The 21126-nt window shown below is 36.9% G+C and overlaps 2 protein-coding genes and 1 long non-coding RNA gene across 4 annotated transcripts; 2 read left to right on the forward strand and 1 right to left on the reverse strand.

Annotated features, from left to right (window-relative positions):
- Positions 1-5491: 5491 nt before the first annotated feature.
- LOC103935971 (probable linoleate 9S-lipoxygenase 5) lies at positions 5492-10345 on the forward strand. The gene is made up of 9 exons (XM_009345807.3): positions 5492-5862; positions 6331-6626; positions 7275-7515; positions 7641-7979; positions 8083-8168; positions 8262-8369; positions 8464-8777; positions 8866-9129; positions 9213-10345. The coding sequence occupies exons 1-9, from the start codon at positions 5595-5597 to the stop codon at positions 9979-9981; spliced, it is 2685 nt and encodes an 894-aa protein (XP_009344082.3). The 5' UTR covers positions 5492-5594; the 3' UTR covers positions 9982-10345.
- LOC125471397 lies at positions 5715-6517 on the reverse strand. Of its 2 annotated transcripts, none has more exons than XR_007253582.1 (3): positions 6375-6517; positions 6014-6223; positions 5715-5850 (listed from the first exon to the last, which is right to left on the reverse strand). It is a non-coding gene; the product is annotated as an uncharacterized LOC125471397 (long non-coding RNA). The 2 variants fall into 2 exon arrangements; XR_007253581.1 differs by having other exon boundaries at positions 5751-5876.
- A 1956-nt stretch (positions 10346-12301) lies between the features above and the next one.
- On the forward strand, positions 12302-13076 carry LOC103935974 (photosystem I reaction center subunit II, chloroplastic-like). The gene has a single exon (XM_009345808.3). It carries the CDS (start codon positions 12316-12318, stop codon positions 12952-12954), a length of 639 nt encoding a protein of 212 aa, XP_009344083.2. The 5' UTR covers positions 12302-12315; the 3' UTR covers positions 12955-13076.
- Positions 13077-21126: the final 8050 nt, after the last annotated feature.

The following is a 21126-nucleotide window of genomic DNA, read 5'->3' on the forward strand; positions in this document are numbered from 1 at the left end:
CCAAGTATGCCAGTTTATGCATGCTCCAACAACTCTTCACTGGATGGCAGTCAAACGGATTCTACGATACTTGAAGGCGACGCATAGTCATGGTCTCCTTTACAAGCCAGGTACTACCCATCTTTCTGCTTTTTCAGATGCGGACTATGCTGGGAATCCGGATACTCGGCATTCAACTGGGGGGTTTTGTATCTATCTTGGTTCAAATCTGGTTTCATGGAGTTCAAAAAAACAGAAAACTGTTTCTCGATCGAGTGCTGAGGCCGAGTATAGGCAACTTGCCTACACCGCAGCTGAGCTTTCGTGGTTGAGGTCTTTATTTCGGGATTTGCAGTTACATCTTACTAGACCTCAAATATGGTGTGACAATGTGTCTTCAATTGCTCTTGCTTCCAATCCGGTGTTCCATTCCAGAACCAAACATTTAGAGGTTGATTATCACTATGTCAGGGAGAAAGTGGTTCGTGGTGAACTGTTGGTTAATTATATTTGTTCACAAGATCAGCTTGCAGATTTATTTACCAAAGGTCTGTCTTCGTCTCGATTCAATTTGTTGGTGTCCAAGCTTCCAGTTGCTCCTCAACCTGTTAGCTTGCGGGGGGGTGTTAGACGAAGTCAAGCGCCAAACTGTACAGACAGCACAGCAAGCATTTGCTGACTCATGAACAGCAGGGAAAGGAATGTGCATGTGCATGTGTGCTGTCCGAAGTATTCCCATGCGTGCTTGGTTACTGCTAAAAGCTTTTTTTCCCATGTGTGCTGTCAGAAGACAGCAGATGGTGCTGCTGCATGTGTGTGTAGTTTAATATGTAAAGGTGTATAGATGGTGCTGAGGGATGGGTGTGCATGCTGTCACCTAGTAGTTTAATATGTAAAGTTGTTGTGATGTACATATAAAAGCCTTCCCGTAAGGCTTGGAAACTGTGTGAGATTTTGAAGTATTATAATTGAGATTAGAAACTCTTACAACTATAACTTCATGCTCAAATTTGGTATATACTTGCGCGATTTGACTGTATGAATTTCTTTTAATTAATGTTAAAATTGCCTGCAAGATATCTAAAGTTTGTAATTATACTAGTGCATCTCGACCAACAACTAGAGAATTTTTTTTCGTGTGATGATCATTCTATACATTACTAATTCACGCGTTATAACGAATGAACAACATAGTTTATATGTCATTGACCTAGAGTACAATATTAATATTAACGAAAAATTCACGTGTCGTAGATTTATAATTCCACGCGTAGCAGCTAATTACTTAGTCTGTTTTAGAAGAAAAAGGTTTCTTCGGGCGTTCTTCGGTTTTAGCCGCATGGGATTTTGCCTTCTGCAGGCCTGTACAATATTTGTAACACAAACAATAAATCGGAAGCTCCTTAAGAGGTTCATCGTCAATTCCATGGGCGATCAAAACTTATAGGCAACTGATAAGTACAGACTGTAAATAGTTTATTCAAATTGATATATAAACTTGTAATCGGAGCTAGTCTTAAAAAGGTAAAAGATACCTAAACGTCAGCCAAAAACTATTGAATTTGAATGCATGCATATCCTTCTTCAGGAAAGATGCATAAGTTGGCTTGTTCACAAATCAGGACAAGATACCAACTAAATTAACTAATCAAGTTTTGCTTTCTGTACACTTTATATTTGGTCAAAATACTTCTTTCTGTTCTTACTTTCTGTGCGTTGTACTAAATAAAAAATATAACAGCCAAAGAAAAGAAGAAAGTTCCAAATATCCATGTAAATCCTCAACACCATATGAATTTTCTAGGGTTTTTTCTTTTGTCGGATAGGGAAACGTAACTATGATTTCTGAACTTAAGCATCACACAGTATAGTATCATGGCCAGTAGTTATTCTGTAATTTCATCTGCATTTCAACTTAATTAAAGTTATGAACCTAAACTAATGGCTTGATTGGATTCAAGAAAAGGAAACAAGAGAAGAAAAAAAAACAACAGTAAAACAAAAATTGAAAACCTTGCTCCTTCTGGCATGGATGTAAAATGTTGAGTCCGAATTCTACAGTAACTGATTAAGCCAGTTCATTTCAGAAAACGAATGGTTATGCTTGGTTGTCAAGAAAATAATGTCACATCCCAATTTCGGCTCCGTCGTAGCATGATATTGTGTGCTTTGGGCTTACCATTCCCTCACGGTTTTGTTTCTGGGAACTCACGAGCAACTTCCCAGTGGGTCATCTATCTGGGGTTGCTCTAATCCAAACTCGCTTCACTTCGGATTCCATCTTCGAAGTTCCGATGGAATCCGAAGCTAGTGAGTTCTCAAAAAGTCTCGTGCTATAGGGAGGGGAACCCGGCGTCCTTGTTGGCACATTCATACCAAACGACAGAGTGGCTCTGATACCATTCTATTAGATCCCAGTCTCGGCTCCGCCGTAGCACGATATTGTGCACTTTGGGCTTACCATTCACTCACGGTTTTGTTTCTGGGAATTCACAAGCAACTTCCCAGTAGGCCACCCATCATGGGATTGCTCTAGCCCAAACTCGCTTAACTTCGGAGTTCCGATGGAATCTGAAGCCAGTGAGTTCACAAAGAAGCATGTACATCACCCCCCTCTCCGTTGGTTGATGTGGGATCTCACAAAGAATCTGCGAGGTCGTGCTTGATTGTCAATAAAGAAATTGCCGGTATTGTTAATTTGTGAATTGTAAGAAACCACAAAGATTCACTTAAAACCCTAAAAAAATCTACTCTTTAAAATACTAAAAAACTACTCTTCCATTTGACACTAGTTCATGAAAATAAAATATATAAATGAGTAAGATAAGAAAGGTCTTGAGGCCTTCGCTCTTTTTGGGGTCTTATCTAGTTAGCACATTGTGAGACCATATAAGATATGATGAATCCAAGCATAAGATAGGGTCATTGCTGAATGCTCACCATGATAAGCATGTTTTTTATTCGAATAATATTAGATATACTAAATTTATAGATTAAATTTTGAAAATTAAAGGACATGTAAGTTAATTATTGATTTATTAATTAAGCGTTGATAAACGTGCACATTTTTATTGGTGGTACATTATTTAGTTTGCAAATATAGTCTCCTTAACATTTTTCTTTTTATTCCAAATGTTCTAACTAGTGCAACGAACCGTCACTGGTTACTTGTTTGTAAAGTTATTGACATAAAAAATGTAGAAGGATGGAAAAACATACTAATTAATAAACAAAACCCACCATGAAGTTTGTTTTCTCTTGTAGTGAATTAACCAATTTTTCTTCAAACAATACCTACGCCAAGTTTTTGTTTCTTCCCCAAGAAAATAACATTGATATGTTATATTCACTGCTAGTATTTGATTTGATTTATTTCTCTTTCTGTTTTCAATACGTGTTTTAAGTTTTTCTCATAATCATATGATGGATTACAAACAATACTATTTTGACGTCCTCTCGTTTCCTAGTTCATGTAAGACTTGGTTTGGTACTGAGGTGATTCTGAAAAAAGCTGCTATAAAAAAAAGCTGGGAGCTGTTTTTGTGTTTGGTAAACACTCAGCTTCAGCTTTTTTTCACAGTTTTGGATGAAAAAAAGCCAAAAACAAGAAGCTGCAAAACCCAGCTTTGAAAAACCGGTTTTTTTTCACATATGTTTTACATAAAAGTTTACCAAACACTCTAATACTGCCTTTTTTTTTCAAAAGCACTTTTACAAAAAAGTTTACCAAACACTCTGCTGCTTTATTTCACATCTGCTTATTCTCACAGCACAGCAGAAGCAGCTTTTTTTCAAAGCACAGCAATACCAAACCAACCCTAAGTCTTCTCCTAGACTTGCTACCCAAACAGGAACAAGGAAGATAGGGAATAGAAAGAAATATACATAAATGACAATGACTACTTTGAAAAATTAGTACAAACTAGAAATTCGCCAAAACCCACAAAATATCCTAACTAGAAATCTCACCGATTAAAAGTTTCACCAAAAAAAAAAACCCTATCTCTCTGATCAAACGAAAACTCTAAAATGGTTGATAACAACCCATAACAGAATTTGATTTAAAATTGAACTCAGAAAAATTAGAAGTTTCTAACATTTAAAGTTGAACAAAACATAATCCACACACTTTGAAAAAAAGTCCCAGATGCGAGATTTGAAGAACTCGCTGGAAAAATTTGGAAGGTATTTTCACCTTTCTACTGTTAATGAACAGTAACGTTTCATTTGAGTTTTAGTATATAGATAATTTCTGAAAACATATGAACACATCCAACTCAACACACGGGCACAGATTAAATTCCACAATCGAGATCACATCATGGTCCAACGACTTCTAGGTCAATGATAAAAAATGTTACTTGTCAATGATCAAACCAATCTGGTTCATATAATGTGACATTTGACGACAAACCACATTCCATATAAAATTATTGTGTCATAGAATAATTAGAATTTCCAGTAATCACATTAATTAGTAAAGTAATATAGACCATCGTACAAGACCGCTAGGAAGCATCCATCAACAAAGCACATCGAACCAAAAAAGGTAAACGAATATTGCTGTTCATGCAACATCCAAGAGGACACGTCACACATTAATATGAGCTAAAAGGATAGACACTTGACGCACATAATTCATAAAATATATTCTGACCAAGATGAGAGAATACATAAAATATATGCCAACATGTATATATTAACATTATTGCCTAATGATTTCAAATAAAATTATTATACTGTAATAACAAGGATAATAATAGTTATTACTCTTTACATTAGGACGTGACCATACCAAGTTGTTTTCTTTATTTTTTTTATCATTCAATTAAGGAAATGTTAAGGACATCATATTTTTTAATTATATTTTATAGATCACATGATGCGACAGTTGATAGTTAAATTATTTATGTGATGATTTAGAGAATGAATCTAACTATCAATCGCCACATCATGTAATTTACCAAATATAGTTCAAGTAGATGGTCATTCTAGCATCACTTACTAAACTAAAGCAGTCTTATGTACGAATGAATCTGTGTAATAGTAACAAGTATTATCTTCATGATTAACTGTTATCTTGTCTAAATCAAACAAATGTTTTTTTAAAGATGATGTTCATATGAGATAAAAATAATAAAATATTTTAATTATGACATTTGTACAATAAATCGATACATTTACGTCATGGAACGTATACAATTGTATGCACTTTATTAAATAAATACATTGCGATTGGGTTTGCCAAGATGGAATCCAGTCCTTTAATTGTCCACCGGTAAAGAGAGAAATATTAAAAGTTCCACTACCACTGTGGGTTGTCAATAAAAGTCAAAAAATAAAAAAAAATCATTAATAAACCCTCCTTCAAAATGAGAGATTTTTCAATGTAACCGGTACACGGGGTGGTATCACGTATCATTATATAAATAGTGAGATATGTATGCTAAAAATTTAATAATTTAAAAAATAAAATTTCCCATCACTTCTATTAAATACTACTTATGTTCCCATCACAATTAAAAATTTCTCCTTACAAAGGAGGAAAGGATTACATGAGCTAAATCCCTTCCCACATTCTCATCCATCTTCCTGAGATTTTGACCTTTTTTCTGATGGGTGGGTTCTGTCCAAGTTCAACAACAGCGGTGAGTAGAGTGATGGAAGCATGTTGTTTGCAGGACAAGGAGAAGGACAATGACGACGAGAAGCCAGATTACATGGTGAGTGGGAGCAACAGAATCAGAGGAAAGGTTGTGTTGATGAAGAAGAATGTGTTGGACTTCAACGACCTCAAAGCTTCGTTCGTTGATAGAATCCATGAGTTCTTGGGCAAAGGTGTTTCCATGCAGCTCATTAGTGCCACTCATCCTGAACCAGCAGGTCAGTCTCTCTTCCTTCAGTTGAATCGAATTAACAATTCACTCACTAAAACGCTTTGAGTTTTTCACATGTAAGCTCTAAATAAACTAACATTACATTTGAGAAAAATATATCAAATCTGACACTTTAGAAGGAAAAAAGTTCCACTTACTTGGTAATTGGGGAGGACAACAAAAGAATTTCACAACCGCGAATCATTCCTTGCATGACAAGTAGATAAATTACGAATGAAAGGTTTTCCTCCCCAGTTGATCTCTTGACGTGCTTTTGTATAAAACTTATAGTTGTGAAGATGTTTTCTAGTTTACTAAAATTCTTTTGTTCAAGTTTTGGAACTCATGGTTTTACTTTTAATTGGAACCTGCATAAATGAATACAAGGTCAAAAGTTATAAATGTTGAAGAAGATAATTACTATGTTAAGATTTTAACAGAGCCGAAATTGACATAAATTCTTATTCATGTGCAGCAAATGGATTGAAATCGAGAGGGAAGCTTGGAAAGGTTGCTTACTTGGAGAAATGGGCTACAACCATTACATCGTTGTCGGCCGGAGAAACTAGTTTCACCATTTCCTTGGATTGGGATGAGTCCCATGGAGTTCCCGGGGCTTTGCTGATCAGAAACCATCACCATAGCCAATTCTACCTCAAGACAATAACATTAGAAGATGTTCCCGAGCACGGTCAACTCCATTTTGTTTGCAATTCCTGGGTATACCCAGCACATCGTTACAAGTACAATCGGATATTTTTCCCCAACAAGGTATACATTTGACGTTCAGTCTGGTTAATTAACATAATGTCAAAATATAACATGCAATAGGGAGACACATTTTTCACTTGTATTTTCTTATATATTTAAGAATAGAAGAAATCTGAATCTTATCTTATCCGACCCATGTCATCTGATTTGTCATGATTGATCGTTTTAATCTCTGCAGTATGAAGCTTTACTGACCAAAAGTGGAAATATCACAATCCACTACTTTTCCCGCTGGATTGGCACTTGTAGTTAAAAATATCATGATAGATTTAAATTTTTTCTAGATTTTCTTTTGGTATTTTGAGTCTTTGACAAATAAAATAAATATAAAATACAAGTGTACAACATTAATTATAAAATTATATATCTGGTTACATTCAACAAGTTTCATGAGTTCTAGCAAATTGGTCTTTCTCTAGTTTACTGAAAGACAAATGATTTCCTCGCACTCTTATCTATATTTACTCTTTACTTCTCCTTTGATCCACCAAATGAATAAGAGTGTGCAAGAAGAGAAAGGGGCGTGCCGAATCACTTCCCTGCTGAAATCTGTAACCAATGACACGCAGAAATGCAACTAAAAAGCTATAATTTTAGCCAAGGTACTTATGAGACTGCACTGACTGAAAACTTCATGTTTTTGTTTAGCCCTACCTGCCATCTCAAACACCAGAGCTGCTACACCCTTACAGGGAAGAAGAACTCGCCAATCTCCAAGGGAGTGGATCAGGCGAGCTAAAGGAGTGGGACAGAGTCTATGACTATGCTTACTACAATGATTTAGGGAGTCCAGACAAGGGTCCAAAATATGCCCGCCCTATACTTGGTGGGTCGTACGAGTATCCATATCCAAGAAGAGGAAGAACTGGTCGAAAAACAACTAAAACCGGTCAGTAACCTAAATGGTTCATTTTGCTAATCAAGTCCTGACTAAGTTAAGATATGGCGTAGAATACGAACGACATGAAGAATTCTTACGGTTCTATGACCAATTTTGTTTCATGCTTTGTACAGACCCCAATTCCGAGAGCAGACTGCCGCTTCTAAGTCTAGACATTTATGTTCCAAGAGATGAGCGGTTTGGCCACGTGAAGTTTTCCGATTTTCTTGCCAATGGCCTGAAATCCCTAGTTCAAATATTGCTTCCAGAACTCAAGTCTTTGTGTGATAAAACTATCAATGAGTTTGACACCTTCGACGACGTAGTTAATCTCTACGAGGGAGGTATCAAGTTACCAAATGGGCCTACACTGAAGAAAATAAGGGAGCGCATCCCTTGGGAGCTGCTTAAGGAACTGATTCGCTCAGATGGCGAGCGATTTCTCAAGTTTCCAATGCCCGACGTGATTAAAAGTACATACATCTTTCCGCAATGACTGGTATTAGATATGCTAAATTCCTTGAATTTTGAACATACTATCATACTAAATTGCAACGGTTTCTTGATATAATGCAGAAGATAGGTCAGCATGGAGGACAGATGAAGAATTTGGACGAGAAATGCTAGCAGGAGTGAACCCTGTTAACATCACCCGCCTCGAAGTAAAATACAAGTTTCCCTAATTCATTTGACTATTATACTGATAAGGATACGTTCTAAGTTTGTTCAAATAACCATCGAAATTCTAACTACAGGAGTTTCCCCCAGTCAGTAAGCTAGACCCTGAAGTATATGGGAATCAGAACAGTTCGATACGAGAAGAGCACATAAAAGGCAACATGAATGGCCTCACTGTTGAAGAGGTACTGCTGATGCTTCATTTGTTTCCAATATATTAATCCAATGTTTTTATAAATGTATGTACTGAAATTATCATTTTTGTCCCTTTTTGCACAGGCAACTGAAAAGAACAGGCTATTCATATTAGATCATCATGATGCATTAATGTTATACCTGAGGCAAATAAACTCAACGGACACAAAGACGTATGCCACAAGAACTCTTCTCTTGCTGCAAGAAGACGGGACATTGAAGCCTTTGGCAATTGAGCTAAGCTTACCGCATCCACAAGGGGACCGTCATGGGGCTGTCAGCAAAGTTTTCACTCCACCAGGACAAGGCAATGAACGCATCGAGGAGTCAGTGTGGCAGCTTGCCAAAGCTTATGCTGCTGTAAACGATTCTGGCTATCATCAACTTATCAGCCACTGGTAAGATGCCTAACATACAAAGTGCTGTATTGGAGCAACAGGTAGCGGCTTGGGTTCGAGTTTACACGCTTATAAATTTTATTTGCAGGTTAAACACACATGCTGTGATAGAGCCATTTGTGATTGCAACAAATAGACAGTTGAGTGTGCTTCATCCGATACATAAGCTTTTGCATCCGCACTTCCGGGACACAATGAACATAAATGCCCTGGCCAGGCAAATCCTCATCAATGCCGGTGGGGTGCTTGAGAAAACAGTCTTCCCAGGTCGATTCTCCATGGAAATGTCAGCTGTTATTTATAAGAGCTGGGTACTTACCGAGCAGGCATTACCTGCTGACTTGGTCAAGAGGTAAGCCAGAAAGCCCAAATTAAAAATAATAACGTTTAAACTTCCATCAAACTGAATGTCATTTTGCTTCTGTTCGATTTCAGAGGAATGGCAGTTCCAGATACGACTTGTCCTCATGGCCTGAGACTTCTGATTGAAGACTACCCGTTTGCTGTTGATGGGCTAGAAATTTGGTCGGCGATTGAAACTTGGGTTAATGAATACTGCTCTTTGTACTACCAATCGGACGATGTGGTCCAAGGTGATTCTGAACTCCAGAACTGGTGGACAGAGCTCCGCAATATAGGCCACGGTGACAAGAAGAATGAACCGTGGTGGCCTAAGATGCAAACAAGAGCTGAACTTATCGAATCATGTACCATAATCATATGGGTGGCTTCTGCCCTCCATGCAGCGGTCAATTTCGGGCAATACTCTTACGCTGGCTACCTCCCTAACCGCCCAACTGTAAGCCGACGTTTCATGCCTGAGCCAGGCACTGCTGAATATTATGAGCTTGTGTCGTCCCCCGACACAGCTTTCCTTAAAACAATTACAGCTCAGTTCCAAACTCTCCTTGGTGTATCTCTGATAGAGATTTTATCACGACATTCGACTGATGAGGTTTATCTTGGGCAAAACGATACTGCTGAGTGGACTTCAGATGCTGAAGCACTAACAGCATTTGCAAGATTCGGAGAGAAGCTAATGGACATTGAAAAGAGAATCGATGCAAGGAACAAGGATAATAGATTGAAGAACAGAGTTGGGCCTGTAGACGTGCCTTATACCTTGCTCCACCCTAACACATCAGACAAGAGTAGAGAGGGTGGACTGACTGGAAAAGGAATTCCCAACAGTGTCTCAATCTGAACCCTTTTGGTCTGTAAACTAGATGAATATTTTTAAGTAATTATAGTGTGACATCGGACAACGGGAGTGAAAGCATACCAAATAGGATGTTTGTAATTCTCATATTCTTTTCCTTGATCGTGTTAGAATATAGGAACTGTTATCTGATTCTTGTTTGGAGGTTAAAAAAGAAGGAAATTGAAGAGAAGAAAAAGAAGATGATCTCACAGATCTCATATTTGCAGGAATGTGCAAAGAATATCACTCTGCACTATTTCCTTCATTCAGTGTGTATATGAGTGAGCCAATCGGATAGTACACAACTACACATCACATTTCTTAGGAGTAAAGAAATGAATTCACCAATTTACAATTCAACACTCACGTGTATATTGTGAACTGATTTCACTCCAAGTTACCCTCTGAGCTTATTGAACTGATCCCTTGCCAATGCCTTGGTGAATATGTCTGCTAGCTGCTCATTTGTTGGACTGTAAATCAAGTCAATTACCCCTTTATGCAGTACTTATTTGATGAAATGCTACCTTTGGTTAATATGCTTGGTTTTCCGGTGAAATATGGGATTCTTGGCGATGGCAATTGCTGAAGTGTTGTCACAATTCAAAAGAGTTACCTCAGTTTGAAGTTCACCAAAATCCTCCAAACAAACCTAAGCCTAGGTATCTTTTTCTAAGCATAAAAATATGCAAGTTGTGGGATCAGCTCAAGTGATAACAGCTAATCTCTGCACTTGATTTCATTCTCCCCCAATATTGATGGTTTGATTGTAGAACGTAATTGAAACTTGATTGGATGAGACAGCCTTTTATCTATGTTAAACCAATCGCGCCAGTGACACTAACATGGGTTGACACACAATTTTGCGTTACATGAGACTTTTTTTATTCTTTATTAGCTTAAATCCATTACTTAAGGCGTCTCAAACATTATGAAATTCAAGTTTCTTACCAAAGAAGGCAAAAGGGGACGAGCAGATAGAAAGGGCTAGATGGAGATTGGCCTTCGAGTCCAAAGACAGATGGAGAGCTTGTTTGCCTGCCTAAAGAATAAGCAGCAACTCGAAAGCCTAACATTTGTACAATTTCAGTTTAATCATGAAAGAGATCATCTTATATTATATTTATTTCATCAACTAGCTCTTGGTCTAATATTTTTTTTTTCCTTCCAATATTCAAATAGATTCAGACCAAAAAAAAAAAAAAAAATCCGAATAGATATTTTTTCACCACATAATAGCTAGTAAAAACAGAGTTAGAAAAATGGCTTTCTCCTCTCTCTATTTCTTCTCACCAAACACTGAATCTACAAACTTCATAGTCACAGCCCCCTTGCTCTGGCTTGGGGCTCGTGGCAACCCCTCCTTTAATTATCTTCTCATGGATTGTTGCATATTTTACGCCTTGGTATTTCTGTCTTGTGCCACCTTAGTGAAGTTATTTATGAGTCTTTCTTAATGAGTATTTTAATTTTATGTTGGTTTGCTATTGACTTCTCTTGGGTCTACTTTGTTGGAATCGGTATCTTCAAGATGGAGTTGCTTGCGCACAAAATTTATGTTGGCATGAACTCGAGTTGGTTCGTTGTCAGTTCCTCTTTGGAGTTGACGTTGTTCTTTGTCAAAGAGTATCATCTTTTTCTTGTATTCAAGATTTTGTGCGCAGAAGTTCTCATATGCTAATTAGCAAAGTGCTTGACCTTTACGCTAGGAATGGAGTTTCTTAGGCTTTGGAGTGCAATCTCAGTTATATCTGAATTTGAGTGTGGATGATTTCAAGACTTTAGATGCATTTCGCTGCTTATTCCCAATCCCATCTCGCTCTCAAATCTACTAGTACAATGACAAGTAGCTAGTTTGGCAAAGTTAACATTTTATGCTGTGTTAAAGTTTCTTTGAATTAAGAATTTCCTAAATATTATCTCAAATATCCTCTTTGGTATCTGTACCAATTCTTAATATAATAACAAAACCACTACTGTTTCATCTTAGAATCACTATAATGTTACCGCTATCGTTTCGTCTCAAAAGGATATAATGATCGCAAGTTTCCCCTTATCGATTCACAAGTTGACCAGAACCAATTAACATATGCAAAGAAGAAACAAAAGCAAAGATGAGCCCTGCGTCACAGGTAGGGCAACGTATCAGAATCATGTTCTTATTGGTCGATCCCATATCACCTTATCCAAACCCAAATCCTCACCGCCCACCTCATATCCTTACAAATTCCCAATCAAATTTTCCAGAACCCCTGCGCGCCGCCCCCCACCCCCCCCCCCCCAAAAAAAAATTTATACTACCACACAACACAAACCAACCACACTCTCTAGTTCCTCATGGCCATGGCAACACAAGCCAGCCTCTTCACCCCAACTCCCTCAGCCCCAAAGACCACCGCCGACAGTACAACCGCCCCATGGAGGCAATCAGTCTCCTCCTCCTTCATGGCCCTCAAGCCACTCAAGCTCTCCACCGCGAGAACAATGAGGATCAATGCCTCTGCTGAGGAAAAAACCGTGACCCCCACAAAGGAGGCTCCGGTAGGCTTCACCCCACCCGAGCTGGACCCAACAACACCCTCACCGATCTTCGGTGGCAGCACCGGCGGGCTGTTGAGGAAAGCGCAGGAGGAAGAGTTTTATGTGATCACATGGGAGTCACCAAAGGAGCAGATATTTGAGATGCCGACTGGCGGAGCTGCCATCATGAGGGAGGGTCCTAACTTGCTGAAACTGGCCAGGAAAGAGCAGTGCTTGGCTCTTGGAACTAGGCTTAGGTCCAAGTACAAGATTAAGTACCAGTTTTACAGGGTTTTCCCTAACGGGGAGGTCCAATACTTGCACCCCAAGGATGGTGTGTACCCCGAGAAGGTGAACCCTGGGCGCCAAGGGGTTGGCCAGAACTTTAGGTCGATTGGGAAGAATGTCAGCCCGATTGAGGTCAAGTTCACCGGCAAGCAAGTCTATGACATATGAAGACAATGTTGATTTGTGAATTTGCAATGTATTTAAAATCATGATGGCTATGTGAGTATAATTTGTGTTTCTTGTAATTTGATTTCATTAAAATGCAAGTTCAGAAACATGATTTGGGTTAATATGTTTTTTCGTTTATATGTGATATTTTTACCATAGATTAGCTAGTAGGAACAATAGTTGAAATAAAACGTGTTATTTTGATGGGGGGTTCTTCTAATTTTGCCATCCATATATGCAGGTGAGAATTTGTAAGTTTTATATTTGTATAGTCACTTTGCTTAAACAGTATATTTATATTTTTAATTGTTTAGGTTCCTCAGCTGAAACTTTGAAGCTTTTAATTTGGGTCCATGGTTCGCAGATTAAGTATCAATAAAATAATTTACACTAAATTTATCATTCCTTTAGAAACATTCAATAAAACCTATACTAAATTCATCTAAACTAGCTATAAGAAGAGGAAGCAAATATGGCATGTTGAATTTTAATCAAATATCCCTTGAGAAGTATATAGCCTATTCTTTCTCGGTGCAAAATATTTACAAAATATTCATAATTCTCCTATATGCCATTCCTTTCAAGTGTCCTTAGATATTTGCCTTCATGACCCTAAAATAAGTGTGATCCACTACTACAATATATGCTATCACCGGCGGAGGAAAAACCGACAAGAAATCAAATTTTTGTCGGAAATTTGGCACAAATCCGACATTAAACAATGTAATGTCGCATTGGAATAACGACACTATTGCTAGCGTCGCGAAAGGGCTTCAGTGTCACTTTTTGGGCTTAATCCGCCACTACAAAGCGTCGGTTTAAAGCGACACTAACTTTAACGTCGGTTTAAAGCGACGTATAATTACATGTGCATCAGCTATTTAATTGTAAAATATACAATCTACTGTTGCTTTTAATCGACATTGTAATAAAATTAAATAAATAAAATATCCCTTAAACCGACGTTAGATAACAATTAAATAAATAAAATATAAAATCTAGTAACAATAATAATAAAAATAGATGGACAACTGCATGCAATTTCAATTAATTCCAACTAAAATAAATTATATAATCAAAATAATAAATTTTAAGATCTAAATAAACATTAATGAAAATAAATAACAAGAACAGTAGTGCCAAACTGCACATCTAACATTCCACATAAAATACAAAAAGTCATCCGTCGTAACAAACACTAAATCCGACATTACAAACATAACATAAAAAAAACAAAAAGATAGAACGATTATAGTGTCATATTTAACCGACAAGAAAATGAACCAAATAAACTACCCAACCGAATCTGCGCCTGAACGTCGTCCAGATCCTTCTGCTTGAGAACCTTCTCCTTGAGATCTTCTTCCTTAAGATCCTCCATCTTATCCAAAAATCCTCGACAAGTCCACATCAAATCCAACACCCGCAAGCATTCTAGAAAACCCCCCAGCTGGAACTTCAGGATAAAATCCACTAGGAGCAGCCATCTCAGGTCGATATACTGGCACTTGATAAGGCGGCTGCTGCATGTATGGCATGGGCTGCGTAGGCATCAGATACATAGGATATGGAGGTTGCTGATTATGGCCAGCATACGGATATGCAGGGGGAGGCTGACTTTGGCCCAACTGTTGAGGAGGTTGACTCTGGCCTGATTGTTGGGTTCCCAGGCTATATGGTGGTTGTGGCTGAAATCTTTGAAAAAACCATGCAAACAACTGATTTTGCTTGTTCTCTAGGTCCGAAATCCGTTTATTATTATTTTCATCCCTCATTTTCAACTCATTATTTTGAGTCATCAGCAACGCCATTGAACTCTTAGATGATCTCCTGGAGGAAATTGATGTAGAAGATGAAGAAGATGCACAGGACACCATATCAGGAGTCACACCATGACCGTATCCTCTGACTCTATTATGCCTCTCAGGACCCATAGTATCAACATAAACTTGGGTCCTAAGATCTTCATTATCCTCCTGGCCCGACTCAATCAACGTTTGCAGATTGCTCTCCATTGTTGCCTTGCATTACAATTTTTAAAAACAAAAATTCAATCGTAAAACAGAAAAATAAGCTATAGATAATAAAAATTAATAAAATAAAATACTAACACGAAAAAATCAATTACCCCTGTACGCTCCGATGTTTCATCAATCCATGTTTTATCTTTTCGTGTATGACATTCACGAAAAAAAGGTTACAGGATCTGCTTCTTTCCCATGCTTCTTCCGCTTTATCAAAAATAAAATTTCATACAAACAACTTTAAGCAAACCTCATACTAAAAATAAATATGATTATTTAAAATTAATCATTTCTTCAAAATGTACAATCCATACATATGCTTCCCGCACTCTTGCAAAGGATTTTGTACCAGTAGTATGGTTCATTGATTTCAATCCCCGATTAATCTTATTTTTTCAGCAACCTCCTGGAAAAAAAAAAAAGAAAAAAAAAGATTATATTAGGCAACTTTAAAGTTATAACGAAATAAATCATGTAAGGTTAACTTATTTCTAAACTCTTTGTGCGCATGCTCTGCAATCTTAAGCGTCATATGACGGATCAAAGGCATTTTTACTATATATGCATCTTCAAAAAAAATATTTCCCTACATCCATAAAAACAAAAAAACAAAAAAAATCACGCTAGTCAATTATTATTACAATCATTGACTTATTCTTCTATTTTCAACTAAAAATAAAAACACCTATACCTTTATTCTATTCCAGAAAGCTTCCTTATCTTCTTCCGTAACCTTTCTCCAACGGGAGATTTCTATAGTCCCTAACCTCCGCTGCTACATGTTTTGAAAAAACACTAGCATTATCACTAATGCATTTTCCGAACAAATCAAACGAACAAAGCTGTTTCGTCCATTTAGGAATTGAGGGTCCACGCCTCCGTTGAGATGTACCTTGTTAATACAAAAACACAATTAAAAACCAGGAAACAAATGTATATTTTCAGTTTAGGCATAATAATAGTTCAAACACACACAAAAAAATAAAAATAAAAACTGAGATTAATAACAATTCAAAAAAGAACCAGCATCACCCTCGTCCTCTTCCAAATGAAGTTCCTCAGAACGTTGATCTTCACGAGAATTATCCATAGCAAAATTTAATGGAAGGAGAAGGAATATGGCTGAAATGGGGGAAAGAGTAAGCCAGAAATGGGGGAAAGAGAGGGATAAAACGAGAGAGAGAAGTGGAATCACGGAAGTGATGGGAAATAAAGAAGATTAAATATGGATAAAAACTTAGCGTCGAAATATGAACACATTGCGTCGGTTAAAACCGACGCAAGGTCTGACTCGACCTAGACACACGTAACCTGACATACTTTTGACCTAAAGCCTGACACACTTTTCACTGGAAGACCATTGCGTCGGTTAAAACCGACGTTATCTTGCATAGCGTCGAAATAAGGTCCTAGTGCGTCGGTTAAAACCGACGTTAGTTTGCATAGCGTCGAAATAAGAACAAGTTTGTGTCGTTTAAAACCAACACTATCTGACTCGACCCATCACATTGTAGCCTGACATACTTTTGACTGAAAGCCTGACATAGTTTTCACTGAAAGGTCAGTAGCGTCGAAATAAGGTCACATTGCGTTGGTTAAAACCGACGTTAGCCTGACAGATTTTCATAACGTCGAAATAAGAACAAGTTTGTGTCGAAATAAGAACAAATTTGCGTCGAAATAAGAACAAATTTGTGTAGTGTCTCTGACAGAAAAACCATTGTAGCAGGTAGTCTTGAAAGTGAATAATTTTGCATCGGTTAAAACCAAAATAAGCATGACTTGACATGACAATGACTGACAAAGGTCTTCCAACCCATTTCCCCATGCAAAAAAACCGGGAAGATTCCCGCCCAACATAAAAAAAAAGTTTTAACTTACAAAAAAAAAGGGAACAAGGATAAAAACAAAAACAAAAAAAAATAAAAAAGTTTAACCCAAAATTAAAAAATAATCAGTTATGTTATCTCATATAATATTTTAATAAATAAATTTATTAAGTTGAATCAATTTTTTTTGCACTGTAATTGTTATTTTAATTTGTTGTTATTTTGATAATTTTTTGTTGTTATTTACTAGAATGGATTAGATGAACATAATTTGAGTTGCTATGAGAAAATGGAATGAATAATATTTATAAGCATTTATGTTAAATTAACAATATTAAATATAACATAAACTTATAATATTTAGTAATATAAGAATATATTATGTTAAATTAATTTTTTTGCACTCTAATTCTTATTTTAATTTGTTGTTATTTTGATAACTTTTGGTTGTTATTTACTAGTATGGATTAGATGAGCATAATCTGAATTTTTATGAGAAAACGGAATGATTAATATTTATAAGCATTTATGTTAAATTAACAGTATTAAATATAACCTAAACTTATAATATTTAGGAATATAAGAATATATTATGTTAAATTATTTTTTTTTTTGCACTCTAATTGTTATTTTAATTTGCTGTTATTTTGATAACTTTGATAACATTTGGTTGTTATTTACTAGAATGGATTAGATGAGCATTTCTTAAAAGTTTAAACCTTGCCAATGGTTGACTTTGAAGAAACCGTCTTTGACATAGTCTTAGTTTCAATTAATTCGAAGATTGCTAGAAACAACTAAATGGTGATTCAATGTTTGGACATAATATGGGTTTCCGAAACCATTATCAAGATAGTCTTGATAATATATGTCTAAAACTAAGAATCACAAGACATATAAGTTGTAGAGATCCATCCATCATGAATCTCAGCAAGTTAGTGGGAGCTATAAGCATCTTATGAGAAAAAGGATCAAATCGTTTGATTTCTCATAAAGATGTAAATGAATCTTTTGTTTACTAGGTTTACAAAAGATTAGTGGGAGTTAATCATATTCCTAAATTTGAATATATATATACATGATATATATTAATTTTGAAAATGAAAGGAATTCTTCATCGTTAAAGTTATGACTTTAAACATTCTATAATGATAGAATGTATATGGGAGACATAGTCTATATACATGGGATGGAAATCTATAATGATAGATTTCAAGATATAATTGGATTATATCAATCCCTAAAATAGACAAGAGATGCTAGGAAGTTTCTCATATGATGATAAACTTCAATTAGAATGACAATTCTAGTGAGACTAGGAAGTTGTTTTTCTCAAAGGGAATGTACCCTTTGACTCCCAAAGAAATAATGCGTAAATAGAATCCTTTATGCATACGCAGAAAGGTGATTTATGTATTTCATATTGTATGAAAACATTGATATAAGTTGTACCTAGAACGGTACAAGATGATATCAGTGCAAGCCCAGGATCAGAACCATGACAACTGTCAAGTGAATCCTTAGATATTTAAGAAATACTAAGGATGGATTCCTCAAGAATGAGGAAGAATTAGAGTAACGTAATGGAAGCGTAAATGTATTAGATTATGAATCTAATCCATCATAGAATATCTCTTCATTATGAATGAAGTGATAATGAGATATCTCTTTATTATGACTAAAGAGATATTTGGGTGGAAACGTTAAAAGTAATGACTTTAATGTGTTCCATCATGTATGCAAAATATATTGCCATATAGAAGCTTACAACATTGTTGTTTGGATGGGAAAGTTCATTTATGAACTCTCCATTCGGTTCCAACCAGAAAGTGTATGACACTAGTGGGGCGATAGCTCAAGCCAGGGAATCAAGGTCTCATCAAGGTCCGAACTCAAATGAGAGACTGAACCACATGATTGAGAATCATGTATAATGGTGACGTCGTTATTCTCAAGGTTGCTTCTATGGATAACATATAGATATCCATTGTCTAGGCCTACTACTCAGCCATTTATGAAATGACTACAGAAGAGGTATCATCACTGATGACTAAGCTGATTGGCTCTAGTGCAAGTGGGAGATTGTTGGAAATGTGCCCTAAAACCAATCATATGATGATACTTTATGGACATTTCACATGTTAAACTAATCTAGTTTAATATTAAGGGCAAACATTATTGTTTGAGCCGTCTCATATAAATGTTATATGCTTAAACGATAAGTCCAAGGAATATGTGATTGGGAGAATGCGATCTAAAGAAGTTAGATTCATGAGACCATTCTTTCGTAGACACATCTTAAACGTTCCTGATCATAGGATTGCCAATTGGGCATTGATAGTCCGTTAAGATCAGTACGTGCTGTGTCTTCTCTCAGGGAGAGTGACTAGTCTCGAGTCATTGGTGTGAGTGACACCAAGACAAGCATGTAGGTGCTCAATAGAGAATGAGTTCACTGAACACGATCAACAAGGAGTTCTCATATTCATGTCACATGAGAACTCATGGTTGGGATAATGCAAAGTAGTCCTTTGACCTGAGGCATCACAGCTGTCTTATGGTTAGGTACTTGATCTTTGATTATGTCAAAAGTCACTCTATCAGGGTGTCCACAACATCGTCGGGGTTAAGCCACTTAGCCATGGAGGCAAGTGAATGCGCAACAAGGGATCTCTAACCTTCAAACTGTTTGAGGGAGAATACTCTATGATATGATTTAGAATCTCTGGCCAGAGTATGAATGAGATGTTGAAATGCGTTCCAGATCACATTCAAGGTAATCATATAAGTACAAGATTCACATTGGATAGTAGACATGAATAAACTATCAAACCAAACAATGTGGTCAAGAGTATTGTATTAGAGAAAGACCGTATTGCATTTGTAATCCTAAACTGAATAGGTTCTCCACCTCTTCTGATTAGCTTGGGTAACCATGACATGCTGCTAGGCGTCAACCATGGTTTGTGGAAGCCCTAAAAGTGTATTATCACTAACGGGAGAATTGAAAGTAAGTTTCAATTCACAATCGATTTGAAAGAGTTTGAATCGCCCACTGCCTCGCTAAAAGGAACCTAATGGATCGTACACCGTGTAAGGTAGAGATTGAAGATTCAACGGAGATGAGTATGAATAATTAAATGGTTTAATTATTTATGGCAAGGATTAATTAATATGTTAATTAATCAAACGAATAAGTTCGTTAAAGACCTCGGGATAGTTTTGGACCTTAAGGCCCAATGGGCTTCGAACGTCAAGTCCATTGACTTAAGTTGTATGACAACTTAATGAATAATGATTCACAAAGGCCCAAATAGCCCAATAAATCCCCTTAGGCCGGCCATTTAGAGGAGGGTAGTGAACTTGGCTTAATTGCAAGTTTGCCACTCCATTGTGAGGTGGTATAAAGACATCTTTATAGCCATTTCATCCTTAGGGTTTTCTTAGGAGAAAAGATGAGAACACAAACCTCTCTTTGCTCTCAAAGAGGCCGGCCACCCTAGAGGAAAATAGCTAGCAATCTTACTTCCTCTAGGTCACTCATTTTCTTCTATAATATGCCTTGGTGTAGAGACTTAGAGGTTCTCAATTTTGGGAACTTGGAGAAACCTTTTCATCCATCCAAATCCATGGATCTAAGATGCAAGGAATGAAGGCCCTCTCTTTGGGTGATTAGCCTTTGCTTATTCAAAGAGGAATCTACAAAGGTATTGATTTCTCAACTCACTTTGTTTTGAGTTGAGTCTTGGTTCACCTATCTACTAGGCTTTGAAGTTCATGGGTTAAGTTTTGTTTTTGAGTGCATATAAACATGATTCCGCCTTTTAATTGTTAATTGCATGTTGTTGATGTTGATCAAATGAACTTGTTTTTCACAAATCTTCCTTCAGTCGGGCCCTTAAGGGGGGTATCCCACATCACCCAGGGGTGTGATCCTTATATATATATATATATTCTCATCCTTACCTAGCACGAGGCCTTTTGGGAGCTCACTGGCTTCGGGTTCCGTAGGAACTCCGAAGTTAAGTGAGAAGGGGGCTAGAGCAATCCCATGATGGGTGACCCACTGGGAAGTTGCTCGTGAGTTCCCAAAAACAAAACCGTGAGGGAATGGTAAGCCCAAAGCGGACAATATCGTGCTACGGTGGTGGAGCGGGCCTAGGAAGTGATCCGTCCCAGGCCAGGATGTGACAAAATCTAGTGTAAATATTTTAAATTGAAGATTGAATTCATCCATTGTATTCATATAGGTTCAAGGAGTGTAGCTGTAAAAAATCATCAAAATCGGACTTCAAATAACCATTAAATCGTCATTTTTC

The sequence above is a fragment of a genome, unplaced genomic scaffold (assembly GCF_019419815.1).
Source record: "Pyrus x bretschneideri cultivar Hongxiangsu unplaced genomic scaffold, Pyrus_bretschneideri_v1 Contig6, whole genome shotgun sequence".
Lineage (NCBI taxonomy): Eukaryota > Viridiplantae > Streptophyta > Magnoliopsida > Rosales > Rosaceae > Pyrus > Pyrus x bretschneideri.